Source organism: Oncorhynchus masou, unplaced genomic scaffold (assembly GCF_036934945.1).
Source record: "Oncorhynchus masou masou isolate Uvic2021 unplaced genomic scaffold, UVic_Omas_1.1 unplaced_scaffold_621, whole genome shotgun sequence".
In the NCBI taxonomy this organism is placed as follows: Eukaryota; Metazoa; Chordata; class Actinopteri; order Salmoniformes; family Salmonidae; genus Oncorhynchus; species Oncorhynchus masou.
This window is the reverse complement of record NW_027012639.1, coordinates 157,780-168,226: the sequence shown is the minus strand read 5'-3', so window position 1 is coordinate 168,226 and position 10,447 is coordinate 157,780. Positions and strand designations below refer to the sequence as shown.

General features: G+C 48.3%; 1 protein-coding gene across 2 annotated transcripts in view; it reads right to left on the bottom strand.

Annotated features, from left to right (window-relative positions):
* Positions 1-713: 713 nt before the first annotated feature.
* LOC135536449 (growth arrest-specific protein 6-like) overlaps positions 714-10,447 on the bottom strand; it is a 43,449-nt gene continuing 33,715 nt past the window's right edge. Inside the window, exons 8-15 of one of the 2 annotated variants that reach the window (XM_064962791.1) lie at positions 9,460-9,578; positions 8,357-8,475; positions 7,826-8,015; positions 7,360-7,524; positions 7,104-7,272; positions 6,461-6,603; positions 3,278-3,485; positions 714-2,403 (exon numbers count right to left, since the gene is read on the bottom strand). In XM_064962791.1, the coding sequence (XP_064818863.1) occupies positions 2,252-2,403; positions 3,278-3,485; positions 6,461-6,603; positions 7,104-7,272; positions 7,360-7,524; positions 7,826-8,015; positions 8,357-8,475; positions 9,460-9,578 (1,265 nt within the window). In that variant the 3' untranslated portion in view covers positions 714-2,251. The remainder of the gene's footprint in view (positions 2,404-3,277; positions 3,486-6,460; positions 6,604-7,103; positions 7,273-7,359; positions 7,525-7,825; positions 8,016-8,356; positions 8,476-9,459; positions 9,579-10,447) is intronic. The other variant, XM_064962792.1, reaches the window with a different exon arrangement.

Sequence of the window (10,447 nt, the reverse complement as noted above, 5' to 3'; positions counted from 1 at the left end):
GGGTGGATACTTTGAAGAATATCATATTTGGATACTACATGCTTCCATTTGGTATTTCATAGTTTTGATGTCTTCACTATTATTCTACTAAAATAGTTACGCAAAAAAAACCTAGAATGAGTAAGTGTGTCCAAACTGAAATAGAAATTAGAGAGAGAGTTATATACACACTGCTGTAGAGAGAAGGAAGGGCTTGGGTCAGAGAGTAAGAAGGGCTTGGGTCAGAGAGTAGGAAGGGCTTGGGTCAGAGAGTAGGAAGGGCTTGGGTCAGAGAGTAGGAAGGGCTTTTTCAGAGAGTAGGAAGGGCTTTTTCAGAGAGTAGGAAGGGCTTGGGTCAGAGAGTAGGAAGTGCTTGGGTCAGAGAGTAGGAAGGGCTTGGGCCAGTGATTAACTGGAACATAAATTGAGAGGAGAACCAAATGTTTGAAATGTGAACCAACTTCTCTCACTGTGGTGGGATCCCGGTATTAAAATGTTTTACATTATAAAAAATACTGACTGAACCATGTGATTTGTTATTACGCTTCTGGTTCCACCTAGTGGTCATGTGATGTCGTTGCAGTATTCAGCTCTGATGACCAGGGACCTGTTCAAAACGAGTGGACCACATCGGGTCCCATTTGGGACATTATCATGGTCACACTGGGCTAAGACATAATGAGCAGCACGATGAAAAAAAAATAAATACTAAAAATAAATCTCTCCACAACCAGTTTTAAAACTCCCATGTCAACATCTTTATTAAGTTTTCAAATCAGACTGAATTGATGTGATCAGGGATGTAAAGACTAAAAGACAGGAGAACAAATCAGCAGCCAAACAAACCTATAGTATAATAACACACAACGCAGAAGAGAAAACCATCGATCGCTCCATTGTGAAACTCATCAGAAACTCTAGATCCCAGAGGAGGAAATACTGCAGCCCTTTTTGGCCGAACGAAATGAAGAAAGATGTTTGTTGTTCTGACATTCTGTAGAGAAGTGAAACTGTTTTGGGTGATTATCTCAATGCGTTCAGGTCTTTATTTATTTCCTTTTGTGTTTTTTCTAAAAAGCATCACATTATTTACACATACAGTATATTACAACACTTACACTCCTGTTCTCTCAGTAGCTCAGTGTGGTGAAGCAGTGTTCTTGATGCCCTCCCCCGTGTGTCTGATTGGGTACTGCATGTTAATTAGCCTCGTCTGATTGGCTTAACGTGTGTTCCTGGCGTGTGCTGATTGGTGATACTGAGGGAAGGAGGGCGGGGCATGTGAAAGGGGGACAGTATGGAGTGTTTCATTGGCTGACGGTGGGTGGATGTAACTGTGGAGGACGAGAAGCATGGTTTGGGAGGGGAAGGAAGGTTCTTTAATGGGGTCATATTAACAGAAGGCCCTATGTTGTAATCTGTAGGCAGTGTGCAGAGCTAAATTGCAGGTAGACTAAGTTTGCATTAAGTTGGAAAGCACCGAACAGATGTTTTTATTAAACTCAGTCCATTTTTACCTGCGATGGTGTGCAAGTTTTACAACAACAAAGCCTTGTGCTACTGAATTACACCCCCACACCCCTTATAGGGTTTGTTCCACAATGGACTGGGTCAGTTGACCAAACCTCTTCTGGAGTACTGCCAGTTATTCCACTTATGGATCCAGTTGGATCGCCGTGAGCTCTGACGAAGGCCGTGAGGCCGGTACATAAGCTCATTACACTAAAACACTGTCAAGAGCCGTGTGAAATATTGGATTTTTGTCTTCAAGATATCACTGAATTTTCCTACGCACCTGCAACCTCAGATGTGAGAGTGCTGCTCTTACATTCAATCACGCTGAGAGCAGAATGACTGAGGGTTGGTCGGGAGGAGGGTTGGTCGGCAGGAGGGTTGGTCGGGAGGAGGGTAGGTCGGGAGGAGGGTAGGTCGGGAGGAGGGTTGGCCACTCGGCCAGCTCCTGGGTACATTCCAAATGGCACCCTATTCCCTAAATAGTGCACTAGTTTTGACCAGAACCCATAGGGGTCATATAGGGAATAGAGTGCTATTTGGGACTCAGTCCTTACTTAGGTTAAGGCCCTGTGGGTTATGGTGGACTGTAGTGGACGGGGTGAAGTTTCCCCTTGCTACAGATCTAGGATCAGCTTCCACTCCCCCTAATCCTAACCTTAACCATTAGTGGGAGAAATGTCAAACTGACCCAAGATCAGTGTTTCTGGGCAACTTCCCCCTGCTCCAGTGAGGACGGGGCTGAAGGGGACTGCAGCGGTCACAAGGCCCCCCCCAGCAGAGGGCAGGAGTGGGAGCGGATGTCGTTGTGTTTGTGGAAGGCCTCGTCCAGGTCCAGAGCCAGGCCGTTGATCGTCACCTCCATGCAGCCGCGGTAGAACGACGACACCAGGGTCGACACCAGGGGCACGTCTGGTACAGGGGTTAGAGGTCACAGGTCAGGGGTCAGAACGGAAATTAATGACACCAGGAGAAGTGGTTAATGGTAATGGCGAAACTGTGTGTGTGTGTGGCTCTTTATTCATAACTGGGTGTTTGTCTAGAGTACAGTAGTAATGAGTGTGTGTTGTTGCATGTCTCTCTCTGCCTATACCCGTCTACCTCACCGGGGAGCCCTCCTATACCCGTCTACCTCACCGGGGAGCCCTCCTATACCAGTCTAACTCACCGGGGAGCCCTCCTATACCCGTCTACCTCACCGGGGAGCCCTCCCATACCCGTCTAATTCACCGGGGAGCCCTCCCATACCCGTCTAACTCACCGGGGAGCCCTCCCATACCCGTCTAACTCACCGGGGAGCCCTCCCATACCCGTCTAATTCACCGGGGAGCCCTCCCATACCCGTCTAATTCACCGGGGAGCCCTCCCATACCCGTCTAACTCACCGGGAGCCCTCCTATACCCGTCTAACTCACCGGGAGCCCTCCCATACCCGTCTAATTCACCGGGGAGCCCTCCCATACCCGTCTAATTCACCGGGGAGCCCTCCCATACCCGTCTAACTCACCGGGGAGCCCTCCTATACTAGTCTAACTCACCGGGGAACCCTTCTATACCCGTCTAACTCAACTGGGAGCCCTCCTATACCAGTCTAACTCACCGGGGAGCCCTCCTATACCCGTCTAACTCACCGGGGAGCCCTCCTATACCCGTCTAACTCACCGGGGAGCCCTCCTATACCCGTCTAACTCACCGGGGAACCCTCCTATACCCGTCTAACTCACCGGGGAGCCCTCCTATACCCGTCTAACTCACCGGGGAGCCCTCCTATACCCGTCTAACTCACCGGGGAGCCCTCCTATAAAGGTGGTTGAAGGCAGGCTGAGGTCAACCGTCTCCTGTCCTGGTGTGGTGTGACTCTGTCCAGGCTGACCGTCCACCTCTAGTATGGTCAGGTTCCCACTGACCGTCACATTGACCTCATGAACCTCTGCATCACACAGGAAGGCCGGAGCGCTGGCCACGATCACATCACCCACAGAGACCAGGACATACTGGGGGGAAGAGAGAAACAGACAGTCAGACAGACATCACACTCAAGACAAACAAAACATGAATTCATACAGACAGACAGAGGTCAGAGTCAGACAGACAGAGAGAGAGGGGTCAGAGTCAGTCAGACAGACATCACACTCAAGACAAACAAAACATGAATTCATACAGACAGACAGAGGTCAGAGTCAGACAGACAGAGAGAGAGGGGTCAGAGTCAGTCAGACAGACATCACACTCAAGACAAACAAAACATGAATTCATACAGACAGACAGAGGTCAGAGTCAGACAGACAGAGAGAGAGGGGTCAGAGTCAGTCAGACAGACAGACAGAGAGAGGTCAGAGTCAGACAGACAGAGAGAGGTCAGAGTCAGACAGACAGACAGAGAGAGGTCAGAGACAGACAGACAGAGAGGGGTCAGAGTCAGTCAGACAGACATCACACTCAAGACAAACAAAACATGAATTCATACAGACAGACAGAGGTCAGAGTCAGACAGACAGACAGACAGAGAGAGGTCAGAGTCAGTCAGACAGACATCACACTCAAGACAAACAAAACATGAATTCATACAGACAGACGTCAGAGTCAGACAGACAGAGAGAGAGGGGTCAGAGTCAGTCAGACAGACATCACACTCAAGACAAACAAAACATGAATTCATACAGACAGACAGAGGTCAGAGTCAGACAGACAGACAGACAGAGAGAGGTCAGAGTCAGACAGACAGACAGAGAGAGGTCAGAGACAGACAGACAGACAGAGAGGGGTCAGAGTCAGTCAGACAGACATCACACTCAAGACAAACAAAACATGAATTCATACAGACAGACAGAGGTCAGAGTCAGACAGACAGACAGACAGACAGAGAGAGGTCAGAGTCAGACAGACAGACAGAGAGAGGTCAGAGACAGACAGACAGACGTCAGAGTCAGTCAGACAGACATCACACTCAAGACAAACAAAACATGAATTCATACAGACAGACGTCAGAGTCAGACAGACAGAGAGAGAGGGGTCAGAGTCAGTCAGACAGACATCACACTCAAGACAAACAAAACATGAATTCATACAGACAGACAGAGGTCAGAGTCAGACAGACAGACAGAGAGGGGTCAGAGTCAGTCAGACAGACATCACACTCAAGACAAACAAAACATGAATTCATACAGACAGACAGAGAGAGAGAGGTCAGAGTCAGACAGACAGACAGAGAGGGGTCAGAGTCAGTCAGACAGACATCACACTCAAGACAAACAAAACATGAATTCATACAGACAGACAGAGGTCAGAGTCAGACAGACAGAGAGAGAGGGGTCAGAGTCAGTCAGACAGACATCACACTCAAGACAAACAAAACATGAATTCATACAGACAGACAGAGGTCAGAGTCAGACAGACAGAGAGAGAGGGGTCAGAGTCAGTCAGACAGACATCACACTCAAGACAAACAAAACATGAATTCATACAGACAGACAGAGGTCAGAGTCAGACAGACAGAGAGAGAGGGGTCAGAGTCAGTCAGACAGACATCACACTCAAGACAAACAAAACATGAATTCATACAGACAGACAGAGGTCAGAGTCAGACAGACAGACAGACAGAGAGAGGTCAGAGTCAGACAGACAGACAGACAGAGAGAGGTCAGACAGACAGACATACAGAGAGAGGTCAGAGTCAGACAGACAGACAGAGAGAGGTCAGAGTCAGACAGACAGACAGACAGAGAGAGGTCAGACAGACAGACATACAGAGAGAGGTCAGAGTCAGACAGACAGACAGAGAGAGGTCAGAGTCAGACAGACAGACAGACAGAGAGAGGTCAGAGTCAGACAGACAGACAGAGAGAGGTCAGAGTCAGACAGACAGACAGAGAGAGGTCAGAGTCAGACAGACAGACAGAGAGAGGTCAGAGTCAGACAGACAGACAGAGAGAGGTCAGAGTCAGACAGACAGACAGAGAGAGGTCAGAGTCAGACAGCCAGAGAGAGGTCAGAGTCAGACAGCCAGAGAGAGGTCAGAGTCAGACAGCCAGAGAGAGGTCAGAGTCAGACAGACAGACAGAGAGAGGTCAGAGTCAGACAGCCAGAGAGAGGTCAGAGTCAGACAGCCAGAGAGAGAGAGGTCAGAGTCAGACAGACAGACAGAGAGAGGTCAGAGTCAGACAGACAGACAGAGAGAGGTCAGAGTCAGACAGACAGACAGAGAGAGGTCAGAGTCAGTCAGACAGACAGAGAGAGGTCAGAGACAGACAGACAGAGAAAGGTCAGAGTCAGACAGACAGAGAGAGGTCAGAGTCAGACAGCCATGCATGCAGGGCAGAATTAGACCAATATCCATTAATAAAAACAATTCAGTTTTAGAAACATACAGTGACATATCATTACCAAGCCCTGCAATACCAAGATCTGAGCAAAGAAGAGAGTCCCCTCATCCAGCTGGTCCTGAGTTCACAAACCTGTTCTACTAACACACTGAAGCCTCAGTCCCCTCATCCAGCTGGTCCTGAGTTCACAAATCTGTTCTACTAACACACTGAAGCCTCAGTCCCCTCATCCAGCTGGTCCTGAGTTCACACACCTGTTCTACTAACACACTGAAGCCTCAGTCCCCTCATCCAGCTGGTCCTGAGTTCACACACCTGTTCTACTAACACACTGAAGCCGCAGTCCCCTCATCCAGCTGGTCCTGAGTTCACACACCTGTTCTACTAACACACTGAAGCCTCAGTCCCCTCAGTCCCCTCATCCAGCTGGTCCTGAGTTCACACACCTGTTCTACTAACAATGGTTATTTTGACCCTTGATTATTGTTGTTACTGTTGTCCCTGACAATATTGATTATTATTATTTTAATTATGTTAACATTGTAAATCTCCAAAGTAAGCTTTCTCAATATCTACATTGTTACATCATGCCAATAAAACAAATAGAGTCAGACAGACCGACAGCGTTGGGCCAAGTAACCTCTCACCTCCCGCCACTCCTGGTTGTCTCTGTGGTAGTCGGAGAGAGAGATGGACAGAGGGACGCTGTCCTGATGAACCAGGGCCAATAGAACCCCAACAGTGGAGGCTGGTCTCAGAGTCAGCTGGATACTCAGAGACTGGGACTCTGCTGGGAGAGAGAGATGAGTCAGCTGGATACTCAGAGACTGGGACTCTGCTGGGGGAGAGAGATGAGTCAGCTGGATACTCAGAGACTGGGACTCTGCTGGGGAGAGAGATGAGTCAGCTGGATACTCAGAGACTGGGACTCTGCTGGGGGAGAGAGATGAGTCAGCTGGATACTCAGAGACTGGGACTCTGCTGGGAGAGAGATGAGTCAGCTGGATACTCAGAGACTGGGACTCTGCTGGGGGGAGAGATGAGTCAGCTGGATACTCAGAGACTGGGACTCTGCTGGGGGAGAGAGACGAGTCAGCTGGATACACAGAGACTGGGACTCTGCTGGGGGAGAGAGAGATGTGGTTATACACACACAGGTCAATGTGTAAACGATACATACAAATCAGAAGCTGCATAGAGACGTGTACACACACAGGTCAATGTGTAAACGATACATACATATCAGAAGCTGCATAGAGACGTGTACACACACACACACACCAGACCCACCGTATGTGATGTTGAACAGAGCGAAGCCCGTCCCAGGGTAATAGGTCCCGGGGTTTTCTGTACTGAAACACTGCATGTTGTCATTAGGCCTGATGGTCTCCTGAATGGACGTGTCCTCTCCGGTTAACCAGCGCCACTCACGCATACAGCCGTCAAACCTCGGGTTCACCTGGAGAACACACATTAGGCCGAGGACACAACACGCACATCTGCCCATTACAGAGATTCTAGAGGGAACAGAGCCCACCCCTCTAACCTGGTTGATGAGACTGTCCTCTTTGAAAGGGACGCCCCCCACAGTCAGGTTGAGTTCATGCATGCCTTTCTTCATGGTGAACAGATCTCCATTCACAGCTATCTTCATCACTGCCTCCCTGTCAATCTTTATCACCAGACTCCGCCCCTGCTCCTCCACTGAGATCTACAGACCAATCAGAAAAGACAGGAGCTCAAATTGTTTAAAAAAACAACATTTGACACGTTCTTATCCTACAATGTCTCAGTCCCAAATGAGATCCTATTTCCTATACAGCACACATTCTGACCAGGTCACCAGTAACACCTCCAAAAAGTAGTGCACTACATAGGGAATAGGGGGCCCCATTTGGGATGCACCCCTGAGTCAACAACCCCTCAGGAGAGGAGATGCCACTTTAGACTATTGAGACCCAACCCATAAGTTACACCCCCCCCCCCTTGTAAACCCCAGAATAACCTCTGACCTTTCTCCACTGTCCGTCGTTGACGGCAGGCCCGCTGCTGGTGACCCGGCTGACCGCCCCGTACCTCAGCTGCAGCTCCAGTTTCCCATGATGCATTGCAAGAACAATCCAGGAACTGTTCAGGTGACCACCAGCGAAGAAGATGACCCCCTCTGGGTCAAAGGTACGGAGGTCAAACTCAGCTGAGAAGCTAGAGGGAGAGACAAAGACAGGATGTAATATAATTCTACAATGGTACAAGACTATGGTTGGAACTATGAACCCTTACAATGCTTATGCCTTGCTGCCATCTTTCCAGGTCTCTTGGAAAAGAGGTTGAAACCTCAGGACTGGTAAGGTTAAAAGGTTAGAGGTCAAAGGTAAGGCCTACCCAGTCTGGACTCTCCTGCGGTAAGGTTAAAAGGTTAGAGGTCAAAGGTAAGGCCTACCCAGTCTGGACTCTCCTGCGGTAAGGTTAGAGGTCAAAGGCCTACCCAGTCTGGACTCTCCTGCGGTAAGGTTAAAAGGTTAGAGGTCAAAGGTAAGGCCTACCCAGTCTGGACTCTCCTGCGGAAGCGTAGCCTGACCACTGGGACGCCGCTGAACATTCGGCCCAGGTAGAGAGAACGGGAGTTCCTCTTCATGGTGAGAGAGACGCATGTAGTGATCTCCTGGTGGACGAGAGAGAGGGGGGGGGGGAAGAGGGGGAGGAATGAGTCTAGTGATGCAGCAGTAAACTCACTCTGGCTATCTACTCCGATTTCAGAGCGCAGAATAACTGAGGAACTTGTGAAGCGCTACACCGTTGAATATAACCAGTGTCAGTAAATGTCGTCAAAAAAACAATGAAATTGTTACAAGCAGCACAGTTACAGTCACCAACGCTCTGGATAACATGAAAACAGCCTAACCAGCTCTGCTACGATGAGGAACACGCTCAGAGTGAGGTGTTCTCCCATTTGTGTCTGGAAGTAGCTAGTAGACTGAACATCTACAGGACGGTAGATCTCCAGGAAGAGGGTTGGCAGCCCTGGTCTAGAGTACAGTGTTGCTTGTCGATAATTAACCTTTGACTGAATCCCGGACTAATACATACAGGTCTTGATAATGTTTTCTACGAGTCTTGATAATGTTTTCTACGGGTCTTGATAATGTTTTCTACGGGTCTTGATAATGTTTTCTACGGGTCTTGATAATGTTTTTTACGGGTCTTGATAATGTTTTCTACGGGTCTTGATAATGTTTTTACGGGTCTTGATAATGTTTTTTACGGGTCTTGATAATGTTTTCTACGGGTCTTGATAATGTTTTCTACGGGTCTTGATAATGTTTTCTACGGGTCTTGACAATGTTTTCAACGGGTCTTGACAATGTTTTCTACGGGTCTTGACAATGTTTTCAACGGGTCTTGACAATGTTTTCTACGGGTCTTGACAATGTTTTCTACGGGTCTTGACAATGTTTTCTACGGGTCTTGACAATGTTTTCTACGGGTCTTGATAATGTTTTCTACGGGTCTTGATAATGTTTTCTACGGGTCTTGATAATGTTTTCTACGGGTCTTGATAATGTTTTCTACGGGTCTTGATAATGTTTTCTACGGGTCTTGATAATGTTTTCTACGGGTCTTGATAATGTGAGTGGGGACATTTTACCTGACAGCTCCTGAGGTCGTGGCTCAACTTCTTGCCCTGCCGACCGTCACAGAAACACCGGAAACTACCTGGTGTGTTCACACACTCCTCACACACTCCCTGCTCACACTCGTCCACATCTGAGAGAGAGGGGGAGAAAGAGGGAAGGAGAGAGAAAAAACAGATGGAGGGAGAGATTGAGGGGGGGAGAAAGAGGGAGGGAGAAAAAAACAGAGAAGGGTGTCCATTGGTCCATCTCTGGAACTACAACCCCCAGACAAGACTGGGGGAGAAAACCACTGAAGTGAAAAACAACGTCTCTAAAATGTTATCAGCATCAACAGATGGAGGAACTGATTTGCCTAGTTAAATAAAGGTAAAATAAATAAAAATGTCCCAAATGGCACCTTATTCCCCTACAGCCGGGGTCTAAAGTAGTGCACTACATAGGGAATGGGGAACCATTTGGGATGAAGTCAGAACGTCTGTCCCTGTCTGTCTGAATGACCTTAGAAGAGGAGCCATGAGGTTTATTATGATACAGATGGATAAATGGTAGTTCTTCTGAAGAGTAACTATGTGACCGCCTCCCTCCCTCCCTCCCCCGCTTTCCCTCCCTCCCTTCCTCCCTCCTCCTCCCTCCTTCGCTTTCCCTCCCTCCCGTCCTCTCTTTCTCCCTCCCTCTCCTCTCTCTCAGTAAGTTGAATGCAAGACAGGAACAAACTTGTTTGACAAATAAAAGACTAGGATTACATTTCCCAATGACATTTTAAAGGACCATTGAGCGTTTGGCAGGAGAGGATGTCGTGCAGATAGAGATCGGTCTTGTAAAAAAAAAAAAATTAAACAGAATGTTTTGACTATAAATAAAAAGATGACGTGCTAACAGCTTACTTTGGCAGTCGAGGCAGTCGTCTCTGTGTGTGTGTGTGTGTGTGTGTGAGAGAGAGATTGTGTGTGTCAGTGGAGGCTGGTAGGAGGAGCTATTGGAGGACAGGCTCATTGTAAA